Source organism: Xyrauchen texanus, chromosome 20 (genome assembly GCF_025860055.1).
Source record: "Xyrauchen texanus isolate HMW12.3.18 chromosome 20, RBS_HiC_50CHRs, whole genome shotgun sequence".
Taxonomy (NCBI): Eukaryota; Metazoa; Chordata; class Actinopteri; order Cypriniformes; family Catostomidae; genus Xyrauchen; species Xyrauchen texanus.
In genome coordinates, this window is record NC_068295.1 from 43,415,149 (window position 1) to 43,436,636 (window position 21,488).

The 21,488-nt window shown below is 40.7% G+C and overlaps 1 protein-coding gene across 3 annotated transcripts in view; it reads left to right on the forward strand.

Annotated features, from left to right (window-relative positions):
* Window positions 1-184: 184 nt before the first annotated feature.
* The window catches only part of ccdc88ab (coiled-coil domain containing 88Ab), an 80,065-nt gene continuing 58,761 nt past the window's right edge, over window positions 185-21,488 (forward strand). For all 3 annotated transcript variants that reach the window (XM_052151273.1, XM_052151275.1, XM_052151274.1), the window contains exons 1-3: window positions 185-576; window positions 746-843; window positions 14,723-14,831. In XM_052151273.1, the coding sequence (XP_052007233.1) occupies window positions 505-576; window positions 746-843; window positions 14,723-14,831 (279 nt within the window). In that variant the 5' untranslated portion in view covers window positions 185-504. The remainder of the gene's footprint in view (window positions 577-745; window positions 844-14,722; window positions 14,832-21,488) is intronic.

Here is a 21,488-nt window from a genome sequence, read left to right on the forward strand (position 1 = left end):
GCTTATTTCCGAGGTGATAACTACACTCAAGAGACGATGTAGCATACAGTTAATACATTTACTACATTCTAGTCCACATAATGTAGCTCTTTTGCTAAGTAAATCAGTGCGTGTGTGTGCGCGTGCGTGCGTGCGTAATTCAGTACAGGCGGCGCTTTGTTTCAGATACAGACACCCACCCGTGACCGACACACGCGCTCGACGCGCAGCGCAGATTTTTCCGTTACAATCTCGACGCGTCCCATTGAATGTAATGGAAACGAACGGGATTGATTCGGGATGAATGGATTTATCACTGCTGGAGATTAAACGAGTGGATTTATTGGGTGTGGATTCGTCTTCGATGGATTGATCCCGCCCGCCTCTGCCGCATTCCTGATGAGTATAAGCGCTTCAGTATTCCTGTCAGGATGAGTTTTTAATGTCGTTTTCCACACGAGTGCTTCATAAACTGACTCGTGTCCTGCACAAAGACCTTCACAACAGCCGTTTCATTTCCACAAGATGGAGAAGATGGAAAATGAAGTTTTTACGCCTTTGTTGGAGGAATTTCTGCTCTCTCCTCTAGTGTGCTGGGTAAGATAGATCAAATATACATTCGTATACACTTCTTCATCTCATACAAGTATGTCTCGATTTCCATGTATTTGTGTGTGTGTGTGTGTGTGTGTGTGTGTGTGTGTGTGTGTGTGTGTGTGTGTGTGTGTGTGTGTGTGTGTGTGTGTGTGTGTGTGTGTGTTTGTAGGTGAAGACTGTGTCTCATCTGCGAAGTGACGGATCTCATCTGTCGGAGTTTATGACATTAGTGGACGGAGCTTATTTGAACGACATCATGATTCAGATGTGAGTAAACCTTTATAATGTCGTTTTCTGTGTGAACGTTGAATGTATGAGGAATCATTTATGACATTTGCTGTAATGAAGCGTTGATGGCGTCGGAAAGTCCTCAGTGCTTGAATGAAGCCTTTACCTGTTCTGTTACTGTTAAATACGTTTATATTATGTTATACAGTTGTATAGTGTTATATTGTGTTATATACTGTTATATAGTGTGATATACTGTTATGTAGTGTTATATACTGTTATATATTATATAGTGTGATATACTGTTATGCAGTGTTATATACTGTTATATAATATTAAATAGTGTGATATAGTCTTATGTAGTGATATACTGTTATATAGTGTTATATAATATTATATAGTGTGATATACTGTTATGCAGTGTTATATACTGTTATATAATATTAAATAGTGTGATATACTCTTATGTAGTGATATACTGTTATATAGTGTTATATAATATTATATAGTGTGATATACTGTTATGTAGTGATATACTGTTATATACTGTTATATAATATTAAATAGTGTGATATACTCTTATGTAGTGATATACTGTTATATACTGTTAGCTATATAGTGTAAAAACACTCAGTGCTATATGATTCAGTACTCCTCGTAGTGGCTGAATGTCACATAATGCATCATAATATCCATGTGTGTGAGATGTGTAGTTGGAGTTTGTGTACTGTTAATAATTGGGATATTCTGTTACTTTCATATTTGTTCTACTTGTATGTCATAATTTTATTTAGTGATGAGCATATGGCCATATGTGAAATGTGTGTGTCAGTAATGTGTTTGTTGGAGCTCTATTAATTATTTACTGGATTAATCTGCATTTGAGTGAGTTTTAAAACATAAACACACTGTCACTCTTATAAACAAACACATACACACTAGAAATGTCCCCATTAACCACAATTATAGCATAATACCCTTGTAATTACGTTTGTAACCTAACAAAATGTCCTTGTAAACCACCCAACCCTGCACACACACACACAAAAAGACATATACAAACTAGTCCGGAAAAATCGTGAAGCCTGTGTGTGTCTGACTGCTTTAATAATGCAGTGATAGTGTGTGTGTGTGTGTGTGTGTGTGTGTGTGTGTGTGTGTGTGTGTGTGTGTGTGTGTGTGCGATTAGGCAGCTGGTCATCTCATTTGCTGTACACGTCTGCCAAACACACAGCACTCATTATACACACACAAACACATCATTATTCAGCACTCATATTAACTAATACACTCATAAACCTTAACCAAACACTGTGTTTTAGGTAGAATTGAGCTCATTGTCATTGTGAAACTGATTATCCTCAAAAACAGTTACTCTAGTACACTCTGGATTTAAGAACACTGATGAGTGTTGCTGTCACTGAGGATTGATGGACACAACAGCAAGTGAGAGACAGCAAGAGGAGTGTGGGAGGAGTCCTGGTCTTAAAGGAATAGTTCACCTCAAAATTACAATTCTGTCATATGATTTTCTTCCCTGGTAGGAATGTGCAAAACTATCAACTTTCGTAATTCGATTAGTCAATCGGTTGTTTGATCAACTTGTCAAGTGTTAAGGTTTCCGGCGGCACGTTGCACGAGAGTTTGTTTGTAGCCTGCTTAGGCTGCTTAGCATTGCTTATTATTATTCTCAAACGTTCATCATTACGTTCATCGTTATATCCTTTGTCATTTTCCCGCTTTTCAGGTTTTCCTCTTTTCTGCTGTTTCATCTGCGTGTATTTTACCTGTTGCTGCTGGCACCTTGCTAGAGTCTGTGTTTGTAGCCTGCTATTTTTGTTTTTTTAGCATCTCTTATATATCTGTTTTCAGCCTTTAATCCTTAACATCTACCATTTTTAAGCTTGCATCGGGTTTCCCTCGTATTATTCTCTTATCGCGATTCAACTGCGCGCATATTCCACCTGCATCAGCGTTCTATTTTTATCGCGATTAAACTGCATGCATTTTTTCAGAGCGCACCCGTTTTTTCTCCTCTGCGGTACACAGATTATTTCATCGATCTCAAAGCACCGCTTATCAAGAACAACCAACAACAACAAACAATTACGTGAGGGATTCACGTCAATCTCAAACCCTCACCGCTCAGGAACAACAAACAATTTGCAGTAAGTCATGGCATCCGCTCATGTTATTTCTTCCTGCATTGCATGTCACATGTTTACAATAGCCTCCTCCGTCAGCAGTGAGGGATTCATATGTGATAATTGTAAGGAATTAGTCAGGCTGATGGAGAAGATTAATGAGTTAGAAACTTGCATTGGAACGCTAGTGGAGGTCAGTGAGAAAGAGAAGCTGGTAGATACTGTTTCGGATGCGAGTAGTACAGAGAGCAACACACACACTTTGGTTCCGGCTGTAGAGCCCTGGCAGCAGGGCATTTGGGTGACGTCTCGGTGGCATACTCGCTCAGCAAAGAGACACCACTCTCCCGTTCCTGTTAGGGTTTCCAATCAATTCTCCCCACTCAGTGATTCACCCACTCAGAATCATGTTGAAAGAGCCCTTGTTATTGGAGACTCCAGCCACTATTGTTAATTGCATTTTGGGGGCCAGAGCATCTGACATCAAATCAAATTTACAAGTGCTGGCTAATGCTAAACGTAGATTTTCTAAAATTGTTTTCCATGTCGGCACTAACGACGTCCAGCTTCGCCAGTCGGAGATCACTAAAGATAATGTTAAAGAGGTGTGCGAATTTGCAAAAACGATGTCAGACACTGTAATATGCTCTGGTCCCCTCCCTGCTCGTCATGGTGACGAGGTTTATAGTAGATCAGTGTCACTGAATGGCTGGATGTCTGAGTGGTGTCTGAAGAATAAAATAGGATTTATAGACAATTGGAAGAGTTTTTGGGGTAGACCTGACCTGCTAAAGAGAGACGGACTCCATCCCTCCAGGGAAGGTGCCGCTCTACTCTCTAGTAATTTGACTCATAGTCTTAATAATTATAGTATTTGACTAACTGGGGCCCAGGTCAGGAAGCAGACAAACTGGTTAATCCGAACGTCTGCTAGCTGCCTTGAGACATCACACAGGTCACATAAACTACAACAGATAGAGACTCTATCACCTAGATATCTCATAGAGACTGTGTCTGTTCCCCGAACTACCAAACACAATACCCTCACTAAACATCTCTTTCTACCAAAGCACTAATTGTTAATTAAATGATTACAGATCATAGATTGGATGCACTCTGTTTGACTGAAACCTGGCTTAAACCGGATGAATATATTAGTTTAAATGAATCTACTCCCCCAGGTTAATGTTACTCAATCTACACCACGCTATCGTTCAGGTAGAACTATTCTTTCGACCACTAAAATAGCTTCACTAGTAATCTTCCAGATCTATCTCATACACTCAATAAAGCCCAGAAGAACTTGATGAAATAACAAAAAATATAAATGCAGTCTTCTCTAGAACTTTTGAGATTGTCACCCCACTTTGATTAAAGAAAATTAAAGAAATAAGCCCTGCACCATGGTACAATGATCACACTCATGCTCTCAAGAGAGCAGCTCGGAAAATTGAGCGCATGTGGAAAAATAAAAAATTAGAAGTATTTCGTGGTGCGTGGAAGGATAGTGTTTAGATACAGACAGGCACTAAAAGCTGCCAGGTCAGCATATTTTAGTAAACTCATAGAAAATAACCACAACAATCCTAGGTGTTTATTCAGTACTGTGGCTAAATTGGTTAGGAATAAAGCCTCAACAGAACCAGATATTACATCACAGCTCAAGAGTAATGACTTCATGAATTTCTTTACAGATAAAATTGAAATAATCAGAAATAAAATTGGAATTATGCAATCATCTGTCATAGCACCTCAGAAAACAATGTCTAATAATTTTCCTCACGTGCAACTTCAATCTTTCTCTGTCAAAGGTCATGAAGAGCTAACAAAACTTATCGAAACATCAAAAGCCACAACATGTTTGTTAGATCCTATACCAACTACCTTAAATGAGGTATCCCATGTAATCTCAGAACCTCTTCTTAATATTATTAACTCCTCACTATGCTTAGGACATGTCCCAAGAAACTTTAAAATGGCAGTTATCAAACCACTTATTAAGAAGCCACAACTTGATCCTGGAGAACTGGCTAATTATAGACCGATTTCAAATCTCCTGTTCATGTCAAAAATACTAAAAAAAAGTAGTATCCTCCCAAGTATGTTAATTTCTACTGAGAAATAGTATATACAAAGATTTTCAGTCAGGATTTAGGCCTCATCACAGTACAGAGACTGCACTTATCAGAGTTACAAATGACTTGCTCTTATCATCTGATCGTGGCTGCATTTATCTTCTAGTGCTTTTAGTACTGTATTCGACATGATAGATCACAACATTCTCTTGAATAGGCTAGAGAATTATGTTGGCATTTGTGGGGTTGCATTAGCATGGTTTAGGTCATATTTAACAGACCACTACCACTTTGTCTATGTAAATTAGGAATTGTCAAACCAAACAAAAGTAAAATTTGGATCCATCCAATCTTTTATTTCATTGATACACACTTTACGATAGGATCGAAAACTTTGGAGTGCCACAGGGATCAGTTTTAGGGCCTCTGCTTTTCTCCATGTATATGCTTCCTATGGGAGATATTATCTGGAAAAGTTTCCACTGCTATGCCGACGATACACAACTTTATATTTCTTCAAAACCTGATGAGATTTCACAATTATCGAAATTAGCAGTGTGTATCAATGAAATAAAAGATTGAATGGCCAGAAGTTTCCTTCTACTCAATTCTGACAAAACAGAGGTTCTAATTATTGGACCAAAAAACTCTAAAAATAAGCCACTACAATATAATTTGACTCTCGATGGATGTACTGCGAAGAACTTAGGTGTTATATTTGAAACCAATCTGTCCTTTGAAAATCAAATTACCAATGTTTGTAGAACAGCATTCTTCCACCTAAGAAATATTGCTAAATTACGGCACATGCTCTCTGTTGCTGATGCCAAAAAACTAATTCATGCGTTCATGACCTCAAGACTAGATTATTGTAATGCATTACTGGGAGGATGTCCAGCAAAATCAATAAATAAACTTCAATTGGTTCAAAATGCAGCAGCCAGAGTGCTAACAAGAACAAAGGAATATGATCATATTAGCCCCATTTTATCATCGTTACATTGGCTACCTGTTAAATTCCGTAATAATTAAAACATTCCGTTAACTACACACAAAGATTTGAATGGTCTAGCTCCGCAGTACTTAAGTGACCTTCTACCACGCTATTTTCCATCACGTTCATTACAATCGCAAAATTCTGGCCTGTTAATAGTTCCCAGAATATCAAAATCCACAAAACGAGGAAGATCCTTTTCATATTTGGCTCCTAAATTATACAATAGTCTCCCTAACACTGTTCGAGATGCAGACACACTCTCTCAGTTTAAGTCTAGACTAAAGACTCCTCTATTTAGCCAGGCATACACCGAATTTATCCTCCAACCCACAATTGGGCTGCTTTAGTTTAGTCTGCCAGAACTAGAAACCAGAAACATTGATCATGATTTATATCTCTGCAATAAATTGAATGGCATCTATGCTGATATTATTTAATTTGTTTCCCTGTCTCAACCTCGGGACTCCTATTCTGAGGTCACCAGAACTGGCTGGATCCAGCACCATTCCTGCTTCATGTTGGACTCCACTGCTTCATGTCGCTGAATGATGATGACTAAATGCAGCCGGTGCCAGCCTAACATCACTTCAGTCTATTATGATGGGCTTCAGAGGATTAACTGATGCCAACTCCAACCATAAGACATGGGATACTTCATATGCCATTGTCTGAACCTTGGATTTAGGATGGACCACAACGAACCTCACTGAAATTACCGGCCAGGTTGAACTGCGTTTCACATCCCTGATCTCTGCCTGCATCACCTCAGTCTATTGATGGACTACGATCTTGAAATGAAATGCTTAGACTAACATTTGCCAACAAAAGCCTTCATCAGCCAATTAACAAGGACAATTGCATCTATGTGAACTTCTGCAGTTAATCCAGGATGGACTTCAAAGACATTGGTCATTAATCTTACAGTTCAAACACAATCAATGTTTAATCACTGACCCTTAACACTTAGTTTAATCATTTTAAACCATGACTTTAACTATACATAAGTAATATTTACATTATATTCATGATGTTAGCCCGAGGGGAACTGGCCCCCACAGTGAGTCTGGTTTCTCCCAAGGTTATTTTTCTCCATTAATCCACATCTTATGGAGTTTTGTGTTCCTTGCCACAGTCGCTTTCAGCTTGCTCACTGGGGTTATTAATACAATTATTATTTAATTACTTATTTTTAAACACGATAAACAATCGTATTTTATCTAATTACACAATGATGATTCATCGACATTATAGACATTATAGTTTTATCGTCTGTAAATGCTGATCTTCTGTAAAGCTGCTTTGAAACTATGTGTGTTGTGAAAGGCGCTATACAAATCAACATGATAACTAACAAATAAATTGGCGAAATAACAAAAAAAAAAACATCTTATTGCACAAAACTATAAAAATAAGAAAGAAGGCTCCAATAGAAAGCGGCACCAAACCGCTGAACACATAATGACTCATTTCTATGTAAGATAATTGTGGGTAAACGTTTAGTTCAACATCAAGCAGTTTAAACCTTTTTTTACTGCAATTATTTATTTAAGCAGTGTCCGATAGAATCAGCAAAGACTTTATTTGCTCCACAACTCCTCACAAATATGGGAGCATTACTCAAAGTAGAGGATTTAACTTCCGACAACCTCAATGCATAAAAAGACTAAACCTAAAGCAATAAAGAGATAAAACTTCTGCACACTTGCAGAGTGTTTTACTGTGCTGATTGTTACTCACTGTAAAGCACAGCAAGCTATCATCAAACTAAAATGATCTCTAAAAAGTTTTGTGTCAATTAATTAAGACAGAAGGGTAATGTATGGGCAAATTGCTCCTTTTACAGCATGTGTGATGTCCATTTTTACATTTAAAGGGGCATTCACATGGAAATCATTAATTTTCAATGAGAGTTTGAGCAGTGTTAAACTTTATGCAGATGAGCAACAATGGGATGAAGAGTCCAATAATAGTAGTGCAGTTTAATCCTGTGCTTGAGTAGAAACATCTTCAAGCGACCAACAGCAGCGAGACTCAGTGGCCTCCAGTGATGTCTGCTGATACAAGTTCAGTCTGCCCACTGACACATGAAGAGACAAAAACTCTCTAATATCTCTAACCTGGAATGTCTAGTAATTATTTAATTGTTGGATTAACCCGGAACTCCAGGTGGATGGATACAATTGTTTATGTTCTTCTACTCGCTGAAGGTCCATCAAACCAGCCAATAAGATCAGCTCTGCTTGGAAGGAGTGTGTTTTCCAGTTTTGTGTTCCATAAACATCAGACTGTGTTTGTGCCATCTGAGGCAGTCAAAGCAGATAATTGTGGTGTCTCTCTTGTATCCTGTTCAGCACTGATAACATCACACATCTGTACATTCACTGCACTTCCCTCAAACTATTACAACCACTGCTGGTTCTTGGATCCCAGTTTAATGTTCATAAAAAAGTGAACAATTATGGTTCCGTTCTGTTAATGATGAAGCAATAGTGATTTCCCTTTCCCACAGTCTGTATCTCACAAGAGAACAATGTTAGAGGACCATCAACAGACCGGCAAGTCATGAACATCAGTAGTTTTGTCTAGTGCATACACAAGCATATGTCTGTCTCAGGATTTTGTGTATGCTCACCTAAAGTCAGTGAAGATGCGTATGGCCACCAGAACAACCATTAGGCTTGTGATCCGTAACTTTTCATTCTACTGTAGCAGCACCACAGTACTGTTGAGTCTTACTTTAAAAAGTGTACAGAGATTCTCTCATAATGGAGCAGAGGGAGGCTGAAGCGCTGAAAATATCAATTCAGAGTATGCCCACCTCTTCAGTCACCAGTGATGAACGTCATTGAGTTCCTGTGTTTGTATGTATCGTTAATCATTCTTAGTCAGTTATAGGTAAAGCCTTGTTAGTTTAATGTTGTGAAGAGTGTGTGGGGGACACTCACTGCTCTGATCTAGACTCCTGAATCATCTCTCTAACATACTAAAAGTGACTAAAGGACACATCTGGATACATGCAGGTTATAATGCTCTTTGTCTGCACCGGGCAATTTTTGTGAATGAAGCACAATCTATAATGAGCCTAATTTTCATAGCAAGGAGCCATATTTGCTTGAAAAGGAATGACAATGACTTAATTTAAATACTCAAGACGCAGCACAGTTTCAGCTCTGATTGCGCCTGCTAAACTAGAATCCCAGGTGGTTAGTGATAAGACTGTGCTGAAATACCATGCGTAAAAAATTCTCCCCTTTGTGTGACTATTCTGTTTTAAAAAAATCACTGTGCTTGTCACTTCTGACTGATTTTATGGTGTAGTGTCTGATTAGAGAGTAAATGCAGCCAGCTATGACTTGAGTGAATGGAAACACATGTGACAAAAGTTTGTCAGGTGATGCAGGTGTGATGATGGTGACCTTTATCATCTGATAAGGTGTGATGGAGCTGTGCTGATCTGCTGACACATGTGTAGTGTACTCATCAGAGCTCAATGCTAATGGTGTGTTCCCATACAACGCGAAGAAAATTTCGCTTGCATTGCTCATTTTCGCCTTGCATTTTATATTTTCAGAACTTACCGTAGTCCAACTTCCTCGCTCACTTTCCTCCAAGTGATGTCTTTTTTCGTCCGGTCTCAGTACATGTATGACGTTGTGACATACAATTCCGGGTGCCCACACACCTCTACAACAATTTTTCCAAATCTCTTCTGCTACTACGTCAGTACATCAGTGTCATCCAGACAATCTCAATGCTGATAGGCGTTCACTGCAACGCACCATGCGGATTTCTACGCGAATTAGGATTTTGAGTGTTCGAGTCGCGCCATTCGCTTCATTCGCGGTGCCCTGCGCGCATTCGCATCTATTTGCATCTTTGCATTGACTTTGTATGTAGTGGCCCCACGCGAAACGCTCACCTCGCATTGTATGTGAATGCAACATAAATACTGGCCTGGTCGGACCAGTGCTTCAGACTTTTACTTGCCCTGCCAAAATTTTCACTGGCCCCAAAACAAAAATGAAAAATAGGTGATGCATCATGGCAAAAAAATATTGTAGCAAAGCTCTTCATCGTACCAAAGCAAAATATTTTAATTATATATATATATATATATATATATATATATATATATATATATATATATATATATATATAAACACACACTGGTGGCCAAAAGTTTGGAATAATGTACAGATTTATCTCTTTAAGGAAATAAATTGGTACTTCAGCAAAGTGGCATTCAACTGATCACAATGTATGTTCAGGACATTAATATCGTGAAACATTACTAATACAATTTGAAAAAAAAAATCTTAAACTACTTCAAAGAGTTCTCATCATAAAATCCTCCACGTATAGCAATGACAGCTTTGCAGATCCTTGGCATTCTAGCTGTCAGTTTGTCCAGATACTCAGGTGACCTTTCACCCCACACGTCCTGTAGCACTTGCCATAGATTTGGCTGTCTTGTCGAGCACTTCTCATGCACCTTACGTCTAGCTCAGGGGTTGAGAACCATTTTTCACTGAGCCAATTTAAAATTTTTTGGTTGATGTATTTTTTTAAAAGAGCCATACCACAAACGAATAAGGTAACATGTTGCAATATGGAATTGAGTACACATGTTTGTGCGGGTCTCCATAAAATGACTTAAAAATATTCACATTTAAATTTCAATATCTGACTATATGGTCAATCCCCATGGTTGAAGAATATTTTGCTTTAAAAAATACATTAATTTATTGAAACATGAAAAATTGAACAAAAGAAATTTCTAAATTCAAATTGCACTTTAAACTAAATGAAAATAGCAATACAAATAACAAAGTGATAATGTTTTTTTTATATATAACCACCTCCCCAAATCCAAACATTTACCATCACGCAAGTATCAGTATGCAGCAACAGGTGAAAATTACTAGCATGCAACTTAAGAACTAAAGACAATTATAATTGTAAAGATAATTATAAAAATCATCATAAAAAATAAGTCCAAAAAATTATTGTATTCCCAAAAAATTCTGCCATATGTGTGTTCTTTTCAAATGTTTTTGAATTCCGTTTTGGTCATATTTAGGCTGCCTAAAGAAAGGTTTAGGTTCAAGGTGAACGTGTCTTGTATTACCTTATGATTTAATCACTTTCGTCTTTGTTTGTTTAATACAAAGATACCTGTATATATTACTGAACCTCCGAAGTTGCGTTCAGAATTTGTAAGGGCAAACTAAACTCGCAGCACCTCACGAGATGATCGGAGATCGGAGAGCATTCTCATAGATTACATTATTCTTGCAAACTGTTTTCATTTGAATCAAACAGAGAAAAAGGAGTGATAACTCTTTACATGCGCTTGTTCCACAAGACAGGGTCTCGTTGCACACCAAACAGCGAATAAGACAAGAGCATTGAGGGCTTTTCTTTTGTCGGTTGTTAAAAATATAATAAAGTGTGTTTCTTCAAACACGTCAGCATTTCTTGACATCTGTCACTCTGATACATCTTACAGGTTACCAACATTTTGCAGGTAGATGAGCAAAATTACTCGTGCATGAAATACATTTGGAGAGGAGCTTGCGAACTGGATTGAGCCTCGTCTCATTTTGCGGGTGCTATTTCACATCCTGGTTGCATATAAAAAATAACGAACGTTCAAAAAACCACTCGTAGAAAATGCTCTTAACATTTAAGATCAACAGTTATTGGGAAACGATTCGAAGAACTCTATGAATGTTCGTGTGTTGGAGAAGTGCATTCATTGCAAATCAGACGTGCATCGGCGGCTTTCCTTTCGTATGTTCTTCAAAATATAATCATGTTTCGTCAAACGCACGTCTTTGTGTCTAATTTCTTCTTCTATATCTCTCCAAGAAGTCTTACAGCTCGCCTTCCACAGTGGCTGGTAAAATTTTAGAAAAAGGAAATCAAAACAGTGTCACTGACTTCAAGCTTTACAATCACACCCACACTTTCTATTGGAAAAGTATTTCTAGAGAGTTTTAAACATTCATGTGTTGGTGAATGGTGAGAGACCCGACGAGTCACTCGATTTTAAACAAAGCCACTTGTGGCTTGCGAGCCATAGGTTCCCGACCCCTGCTCTAGCTGATCTCACAAAAGCTCAATGGGGTTAAGATCCATAACACTCTTTTCCAATTATCTGTTGTCCAATGTTTGTGTTTCTTTGCCCTCTCCAACCATTTCTTTTTGTTTTTCTTTTCAAAAGTGGCTTTTTCTTTGCAATTCTTCCCATAAGGCCCTTACGCCTGTGTCTTCTCTTTACTGTTGTACATGAAACTGGTGTTGAGCGTGTAGAATTCAATGAAGCTGTCAGCTGAGGACATGTGAGGCGTCTATTTCTCAAACTAGAGACTCTGATGTACTTCTCCTCTTGTTTAGTTGTACATCTGGTTTTCCACATCTCTTTCTGTCCTTGTTAGAGCCAGTTGTCTTGTCTTTGAAGAAGACAGTTACACCTTTGTATGAAATCTTCAGTTTCTCCGTATTTCAAGCATTGTATATTTTCCTTTATTCCTCAAAACAATGATTGATTGACGAGTTTCTAGAGAAAGATGTTTATTTTTTTGCCATTTTTGACCTAATATTGACCGTAAGACATGCTAGTCTATTGCATAATGTGGCAACTCAAAAACAAACACAAAGACAATGTTAAGCTTCATTTAACGAACCAAATAGCTTTCATCTGTGTTTGATATGATAGCAAGTGATTTTCTATTACGAATTAGTAATTTAGCATGATTACTCAAGGATATGGTGTTGGAGTGACGCTGCTGTCTAGATTTGATCAAAAATGACTTTTTTCAAATAGTGATGGTGCTGTTTTAAACATCAGTAATGTCCTGACTATACACCGTGATCAGCTGAATGCCACTTTGGTGAAATAAAGTACCAATTTCCTTCCCAAACAGCAAAATCTGTACATTATTCCAAACTTTTGGCCGCCATTGTGTATAAGATTCGTTAAAATTAGTTTACCGATTCATTCAGATAACCATTTCTGCAAATCAACATCTTTTTGAGTCATTAAACCATTGAGAAAGCACAGATGCCAAAACAAGTCTAATTATAGTTTATTCACTTATTATCATAAGTGTTTTCCCTGCAAATGACAACAAAGCATATCATTTTGTGAACTGCAGTGCATGACCATCAAGGAATATACAAAAAAGACAACATAGCCTGAAAGTAATTACAGGTTTTAATTATGTCCTGATGTCATTGTAATGTCATTAGTCACTTTTACTCTTAATTAATCCATCTCGTTTCTCTCCTTGTTAAACGGGATTACTGGACTATACGAGCGACATGCCTCCTCTGTCAATCATTCATAGTACTGATCCTTGCTCGTTCATAAATTGAATGAGGAAATGGGACGTATTATTTCAGTGGCTCAAACCAATTATATGCTCCGTCACACCCCACACTCGAATGCTATTGGCTCACACTACAGTCACTCTTTACAGGTGGGAAAAGCAACCAATTAGTGCCTCACAATTTAAACAAGTGCAGTGTTGCTGCTGCAGCTGTTTAGAACAGATACATGATGATTGCAAAGTCACATAATATTAGGGGGGATGAAGCCCTACTAAAAAAGGCATAATAACGCCAATGGATGGCTGGCTCTTCGGTTAGAAGACTTTGTTCACTCCATATATTTTTTTTGTGGTCTCTCTCGCTCATTGTCAGCTAACACTAACGTTATAAATGCAGCACTGGCGATTGGGCAAGTGACAGTTCTAGCAACTGGCCCGGACCTCTCTCACGCTGGCCCCGGGCCATCAGGGAGTCCTTATTGTCGAGCCCTGCATGTTACAAACACTGGACATGGGTGTGTGTATTTGTGTGTGTGTGTGTGTGTGTGTGTGTGTGTCATTGATTCTTCACTGACATAGTTCTGCAACCCCCCAATTCAGCCATGTATGTATGTAGGTTAGTGCTCTGGGCTGAGTGTATTGACTGTGTATTATGTCTGACAATGTGTGTGATGTTGTCACTCATAGATCTGAGCTAGTGCTGCAACAACTAAATAATTAATCAAGTCAATAATGAAAATAATCAACAATGAATTTTTATCTCCGCTTTATCTGTGATGTCACTTTACAGTAGTAAAAAACACATCTGTACTATATACTGTTTATCTGATTGATTGCAGAAATGTTTAGTAGTTCATATTGATGGGAATGTGTGCGTGTATACAGTGATGAATGAAGTGATGAAAACGACACATGAAGATTGTTCTTGTGCATCAAACATCTCAACATAACACACATATACATACACGTGAAGCATTCATTAATGTTTCACCATCTGCAGCTCATGTGTGGTGTGTGTGTGTGTGATTTCCACATGATCTCATCATTTCACATTCTACTGAACACACATGTGGATGTAGGACACACTTCAAGTCAATGAAGAAAGACTTATAAACAGGTTATAGATGTTTCGTTGAGGAATTTTGTGTTTGGTGTGAATGCTGATGATTTCCCCTGGAGATGTTAAAGTTGTTTAATGTGTTGTAATGACTGATCTTGCATTTATATGTGCAAAGGCCTGTTATATGAAGCTAGATGAACAAAGTCTTTCCCAGTCTTAGAGTAACATTGCATCTCTAGTTTTCATTTCTGATTGTGTGGTCATGTGTTCATTCCTGACTGAACGTTTGTTTTTGTTTGTTTTCACAGAAATCCAAAGTCAAGTGTTCAGAGAACTCATAAGAAAGTGAATAATGAACCAACACTGCGGATTCAGAATCTCTCCATTCTCATCCAACAGATCAAATCATATTATCAGGTGAGTCAATGATTGATTGTTGGACTGGGCCACATGGAACATGAACGTCTGTGTTTACATTATTATTCTTGTTGTAACGCAGTCAATAAAGCTCACAAAACATGTTCAAAAAACATAATTTAGTATGATTTATAAGGAAGTAAAATGTATTTATATAGCACATTTCTCAGATAAAAATCACAAAGTGCTTCACAAGAAAAGGGGAATACACAACATTAATAAATACATGACACTATATGATCCAAATAAATAACTAAATCAAAAACATAAACATAAACAAACAGAAATACACATCAGACAGGCCTAACCACCCTACAGTCAAGCTAAAAGAGTTTTCAACTGTGTTTTAACATTTTCCACCGAATCCAAGGAGCGCAATGAAGGAGGCAAAGCATTCCACAGTCTAGGTGCCACTGCTTGGAAAGAACGGTCCCCTCTAGTATTAAAATGTGTATGGGGAACAATTAAAAATCTCTGACCAGTTGATCTCAGACTACGTGAGGGCGTGCGCAGCTGTATCAGGTCAGAGATGTAAGGGGGCGCTTGTCTGGATATGTTCCTTAATTGAAAGAAACAGTTTTTGATAAGTTGTTGCAAGTGTTGCTCCAAGGACATGGCAGAATCAAAAACCACACCTAAACTTCTGAGACTCAGCTGCACAGACGAGCCTAATATACCGATATGTTGCTTTATCTGAGAGATGCTTTGCTCAGGGGCAATTATAAGTGTTTCAGTCTTAGACGAGTTCAGGACTAAGAAGTTATCATTTAACCACTGCTTGATACTAGTCAGACAGTTGATAAGAGAGGACAGTTTATGTAACTCAGAAGACTTAAAAGAGCAGTACAACTGAATGTCGTCTGCATACAGATGATAAGAAACCTCACTAAACTGACCGATTATCTGTCCTAGAGGGAGTATCTTCACAAGGAACAGAATCTGTCCTGTTAATAAGCTGTTTTCCTCATGGGAACTGACAAAATGTCCCCACAAAGTCAAACATTTCGGGTTTTACTATCCTTATGGGGACATTTGGTCCCCACAAAGTGATAAATACACGCGCGCACACACACACACACACACACACCATCTTTGTGTATAAAAAACAAATTATTTTCCATAGGGGAATTGATCGTTTACGTTAACTTATAAACCTAAACCTAAAAATACATAAGCTTCGAGGTTGTTAACCGATGGTATATGCTTCTGTTGATGCTGTCAGTCTGCATAATTTCAACTTCCTGTTAAATAGTGGAATTCCTGGTGAAGAACTACACTACCAATGATCCAGCAGAGATTGATCAACCAATTAGACAATCACAGTGAACAAAGCAAAGCAGTGAATCTAAAGAGCTCTGCAGCATTCGCCCATTCCTATGGCACTCTGCAAATGTGTATATATTGCAATGCTCACAAAATATATTGTTTTTATACTTCATTGCTGTTATACTTTTCCATCGTTTTTAATTCTAAAACGCCATGCGCAATGCTTCATAGGTCATTCCTTCATTTAAGACATTAATTGATGTTAATTCTGATAGGTCTTTTTGTATGATTTAAAAATATTTTTTTGAGTTTGTAATATTGTGCTTCACTTCATGACTTGTTGATTTGGTTCTTGGCTTTCAAGTCTTTTCTGAAGGATTTTATTCATAAATCCCTATGGAGGAAATGAATGTGGAAAATACTTATGGAACCCAGACAACAGAAAAACTGTCTGGGCGTTGTTGCACCCTATAGACCACATTCCTTATTGTTTATCTATCAAAATGATTAGGGGGTGTTCCCTTTACAAAAAGCTTCACTATGATGCTTTTGGGAACAATCCTGCATTGTGAATATGTGTGTAACACGTCAATGGACATTGACCGGAATTTATAGCCTCGGCTGGTGAGATCTTTTGATGCACCTGTTGCCAGGCTATAAATAGACGTGTCACTAGCGTGTCGTCAGATCCGTTTTCTTCAGAGCAAACTGTGCTATGTGTCTCAAGCCTTTCAGAAACTTTCTTTCCTCTGTTAGAATTTGTTGGCAGTACACAGTGAACCTTTTCTCCTTTCCCTCTTTATATATATATATATATATATATATATATATATATATATATATATATATATATATATAAAATAGAAAAGAAAAAGGTGGAAAAATGTCGGAGAAGCAAAGCAAATGATGCGTATTTCCGTCAATGTTCTATGACTGTCAGGGACACAAATCAGTTTTGTTTTGTTTGTTTGGGGGAAGAGCATGCTGCTCTCGCGTTGGGGCAGGGCGAGTGTGTGCATTGCAACCTACTTTCGGGCGAAATGCTTTGTGCTCGCCTCGCTTACTTCCAGGAGTCAGCGCCCTCTCTTTCATCGTGGGGCTCTCGCATATATTTGGCTGTGGAGCGAGAGACGGATCCGTCCCTATCGCTCGCACTATCCCCAGATCCAGCTGATCCTTCTCGTAATCTGAAGCGTGCCTTGGCACCTCTTCATTTCACGAGGGGGGCGCTGAACCTCTGTACATTTTATGCATAATAATAAAGCGGCTGAGAAATTACTCGAGGTGGTTACTTGGCTGTGGCCAGACTACAGCTAGACCCTATAATATAGTAACTATAATACAGATTTCTGTCTGGTGGGGGAAAAAAAATAATACAAAAAAATAATAATTTAATAATAAAAAAAGAAAAAGGGAATGCTATATTAGTCCCTTCCTTTCTTTGATGACCTCCATGACGAGCTTTCTCACTCATAGAGGAACCCATATACTTCCCGTGTTCACGCACCCTCGACGTCTTTATACTCGACTATCATGGGTGCTGAGGCATGGGGGTATTTAATGATGCCGCCGGTCGAAGAGACGCTTGCGGGCTATCTCTCACCGGGTTCGGCATCATCACTCAAGAAACCCGCTCTCCCCACTAAGCCATGCAGGACTACCTCCGCTAGTGGGGAGGGCTTATCAAGCAGCAGGTCAAGCTGGTGCTGTGCTGCACACCATGGCCGTGTTACAGGCGTACCAGGCTGACCTACTGAAAGACCTGAGTGCGGGTGCAACGCTCGACGAAGAAGCCTTTTCTGAACTTCGTCGGGCCTCAGATTTATCTCTCCGTGCGACCAAGCAGACAGCCCGTGCCATTGGTTGGTCTATGTCAGCTTTAGTCAGCATGGAGAGGCATTTATAGCTTAACCTTTCGGGCATCAAGGATAAGGACAGAGTTTTCCCACTCGATGCCCCGGTTTCGCCTTCCGTTCTCTTCATAGACGCCATGAATACGGTTATCTCCAGATTCCAGGAGGCGAAAAGCCACGAGGAAGCCTTCGGGCAGTTTGTTTTCTCACGCACTCAGGGGGGCGGGGCCGTCGGCCACCCAGTCCCGCCCCGACTCTGCTAGGCAGAGCGTGGCGAGTCGTGCTCCCCCTCGTAAAGACTGGGGACAGGCTCGTCGCCCTCAGCAGCCCCCGAAGCAGGACCTCAGGGTCATGATTTCTAAAAGAAAGAAACCCTGATGGTCTTGTACCCAGCCTTGTGGAGGGGGGGTGGTTCCTCTCGGGACGGGGCGCGTGTACCATCCACTTCGGCCCTCCCGATACCCTCACGAAACCTCTTCACTCCCGCCGCATTTGGTGTTTCGGGTGACAGAGGCTTCCAACAAAGAGTTGGGTGTACCGTTGCTTCCTGCCTTTATCCAGGACGCGGAACACTCGACATCCCCTCAACAGGAAGTGTCGAAATTGATACCCATCTCAGAGAACCTGGCAGCGTGGAAACTTCTGCCAGGCATTTCTATGTGGGTTCTGAACACAGTAGAAAGAGGCTACAGAATTCAATTCGCTCGCCGCCCTCTACGTTTCAACGGCGTGGTTCCCAATAACGTGAAACCAGAGCAGACACATCTACTGTGGAAAGAGCTGCGAAATCTCTTGGTCAAAGGGGCCATGAACATGTTCCCCTTCCAGAGAAAGAGTCAGGCTATTACAGCAGATACTTCCTGGTCCCCAAGAAGGGGGGGGGGGTTGCATCCGATTTTAGATCTTTGAGGCTTGAACCGCTCGGTCAGGGTGTTCAAGTTCAAGATGCTAACTGTCAAAGACGGTCGTGTCTCAGATCCAACATTACGATTGGCTGATCACGATCGATCTCATGGACGCGTATTTCCATATTGGAATTCTGCCACAGCACAGGAATTTCCTGAGGTTCACTTTCGGGGACGAAGCCTTCCAGTATCGAATTCTTCCATTCGGCCTAGCGCTATCACCCCGCACATTCACAAAATGCATGGATGCATCTCTGGCTCATTCGCGACTCAGGGGCATCCGCATTCTGAATTACATAGACGACTGGCTGATCTTAGAGCAGCTTCAAGAACTGGCAGTTCAGCACAGGGATATTGTCTTAGCTCATCTGGTTTCTCCGGGTCTGAGAATCAACTTCAAAGAGCATTCTCTCTCCCACCCGGGAATCACCTGTCTGGGTTATATGTAATTCGATCACGATGCGGGCACAGTTGTCTTCCGCTCATATCACGTCCATTCAGAACACCCTGAGCAAACTCAGGCTAGGTCAAGGTTGCACTGTTCACCAGTATCAAAAAATACTAGGTCTCATGGCATCTGCGTCCACGGTGATCCCTTTGGGCCTGCTCCATATGCTCCATATAGCTGTGGCTAAAAGCCAGGGGATCTCATCCAAGGGCCAGTCCCCTAGGGCTAATAAGGGTTACGCGCCGTGTGCTTCGTTCCTTTGCTATGTTGTTCAGACCCTGGTTTCTTACCTTGGGTCCCACTCTAGGTGCATCTTGTCGTCACAGGCTGCTAATGACAGACACCTCCCTGACGGGCTGGGTAGCGGTCTTAAGTGGTCGTCCAGCTCAAGGGGATGGGAGGGTCGTCAGCTCAGTTGTCACAGTAACTGTCTCGAGTTGATGGCGGTATTTCTGGCCCTGAAATACTTCCTCCAGAGGCTACCATGTCTTGGTGCGGGTGGGCAATACAGCGGTAGACTCTTACATAAACCATCAAGGAGGTCCACATTCACGTCAGCTAAATTTCTGGCATGTCGGATTCTCCTTGGGGCCCAGGGCAAGCCCCTGTCACTCATGGCAGTTTATATCCCTGGATGCCCATATGTGGGAGCAGATTTACTGTCCAGACAGAAAATACCGACGGGTGAGTGAAAACTCCACCCCTAGGTAGTGGAACAAATCTGGGTGCGATTTTACAGGGTAGAAGAGGACCTCTTCGCCTCTATGAATAGCGCAATGTCTCCTCTACTTCTCCCTGAGTCACCCAGCCCCCGCTGGGTCTGGACGTGATGCGCATACATGGCCCTGAATGCGTCTGTTTGCATTTCTCTGCTCCCGGGAGTCTTGGCCAGAGTTTGCCAGCAAGGGTCTTGCTTCTTAATGATAGTGGCACGCTGGCCAAACAGGGTATGGTTATCGGAGCTAATATCTCTCCTCGACGGCTCGCCTTGGGCGATTCCGGACAGGAGGGACCTTCTGTCTCAGGTGCAGGGGACGATATTTAATCCCCGGCCCGAATTGTGGAAACTTCATGTTTGGCCCCTGGGTACCAACTGAGGGACACAGGGCTGTCACATGAGGTTATTGAGACCATTCTTAGTGCTAGGGCTCCCTCTACCAGAAGAATCTACACCAATAAATGGGGTGTCTTCGAAAAGTGGTGCAGATCCAGTTAACTGCCAAATTGTTTCAGTTCTGGACTTTCTGCAGGAAAAACTGTCAGCAGGCATATGCCCCGCTACTCTCAGGGTTTACGTGTCCGCCATTTCGGCTTGCCACGCCTTGATGGACGGGGTGCCTTTGGGGAGGCATCCTCTACTCGCTCGCTTCATTCGTGGAGCCATGCGACTGAGGCCTCCTGTTGGGACCAGAACTCCTTCATGGGACTTAGCAATAGTCCTGGAGGGTCTGGTTGAGACCCCCTTTTGAACCTCTAGAGTCAGCGTCTGACAGACTTCTGACTCTCAAGATGGTCTTTCTTATGGCGAATACCTCTCTTAAGAGGATTGGGGATCTACAGGCTCTGTCTGTTTTGCCGGCCTGTTTAGAATTTGCCCCAGGTATGGCCAAAGGTATTCTGCATCCTCATCCTGACTACCTTCCTATGGTGCCTTTTTCGACTACGTCCTGTCACTCTGGAAGCCTTCTGCTCCCCGCTGTTTTTAACACCGGAGCAGGAAAGACTTCACGGATTCTGCCCAGTCCTTGCCCTTCAGACTTATGTCCACCACACTAGCCAGTGGTGTAAGTCAGGGCAATTAATTAACCAAGCAGACTGTCACATTGGGTGAGGGATGCTATTGCCCTGGCCTATAAGGCACGCGGTCAAGCTTCGCCAGTAGGTGCCAGGGCTCACTCCACCAGAGGGGTCGCCTCCTCTAAAGTGGTGAGAGATGCTGCGAAATTCACAGAAAATGTACCCGCATTTGGCACTTGCCGGATGATAATTTCGGACCCTGACTGTATTATTTATGAGGATGAGCTCAGATGAGCATTACAAACTGCTGTGTAAACACTAATCACTCATGAAAGCAGTGTGTATCATTAGTGTGTGATTGTGCTGTGAGCTTGTCATGGTTAATCATATGAATATTCTGTAGATCAGAAGAAACAGCTGTGTGACGATGTGCTGCTGTGTTTCAGGC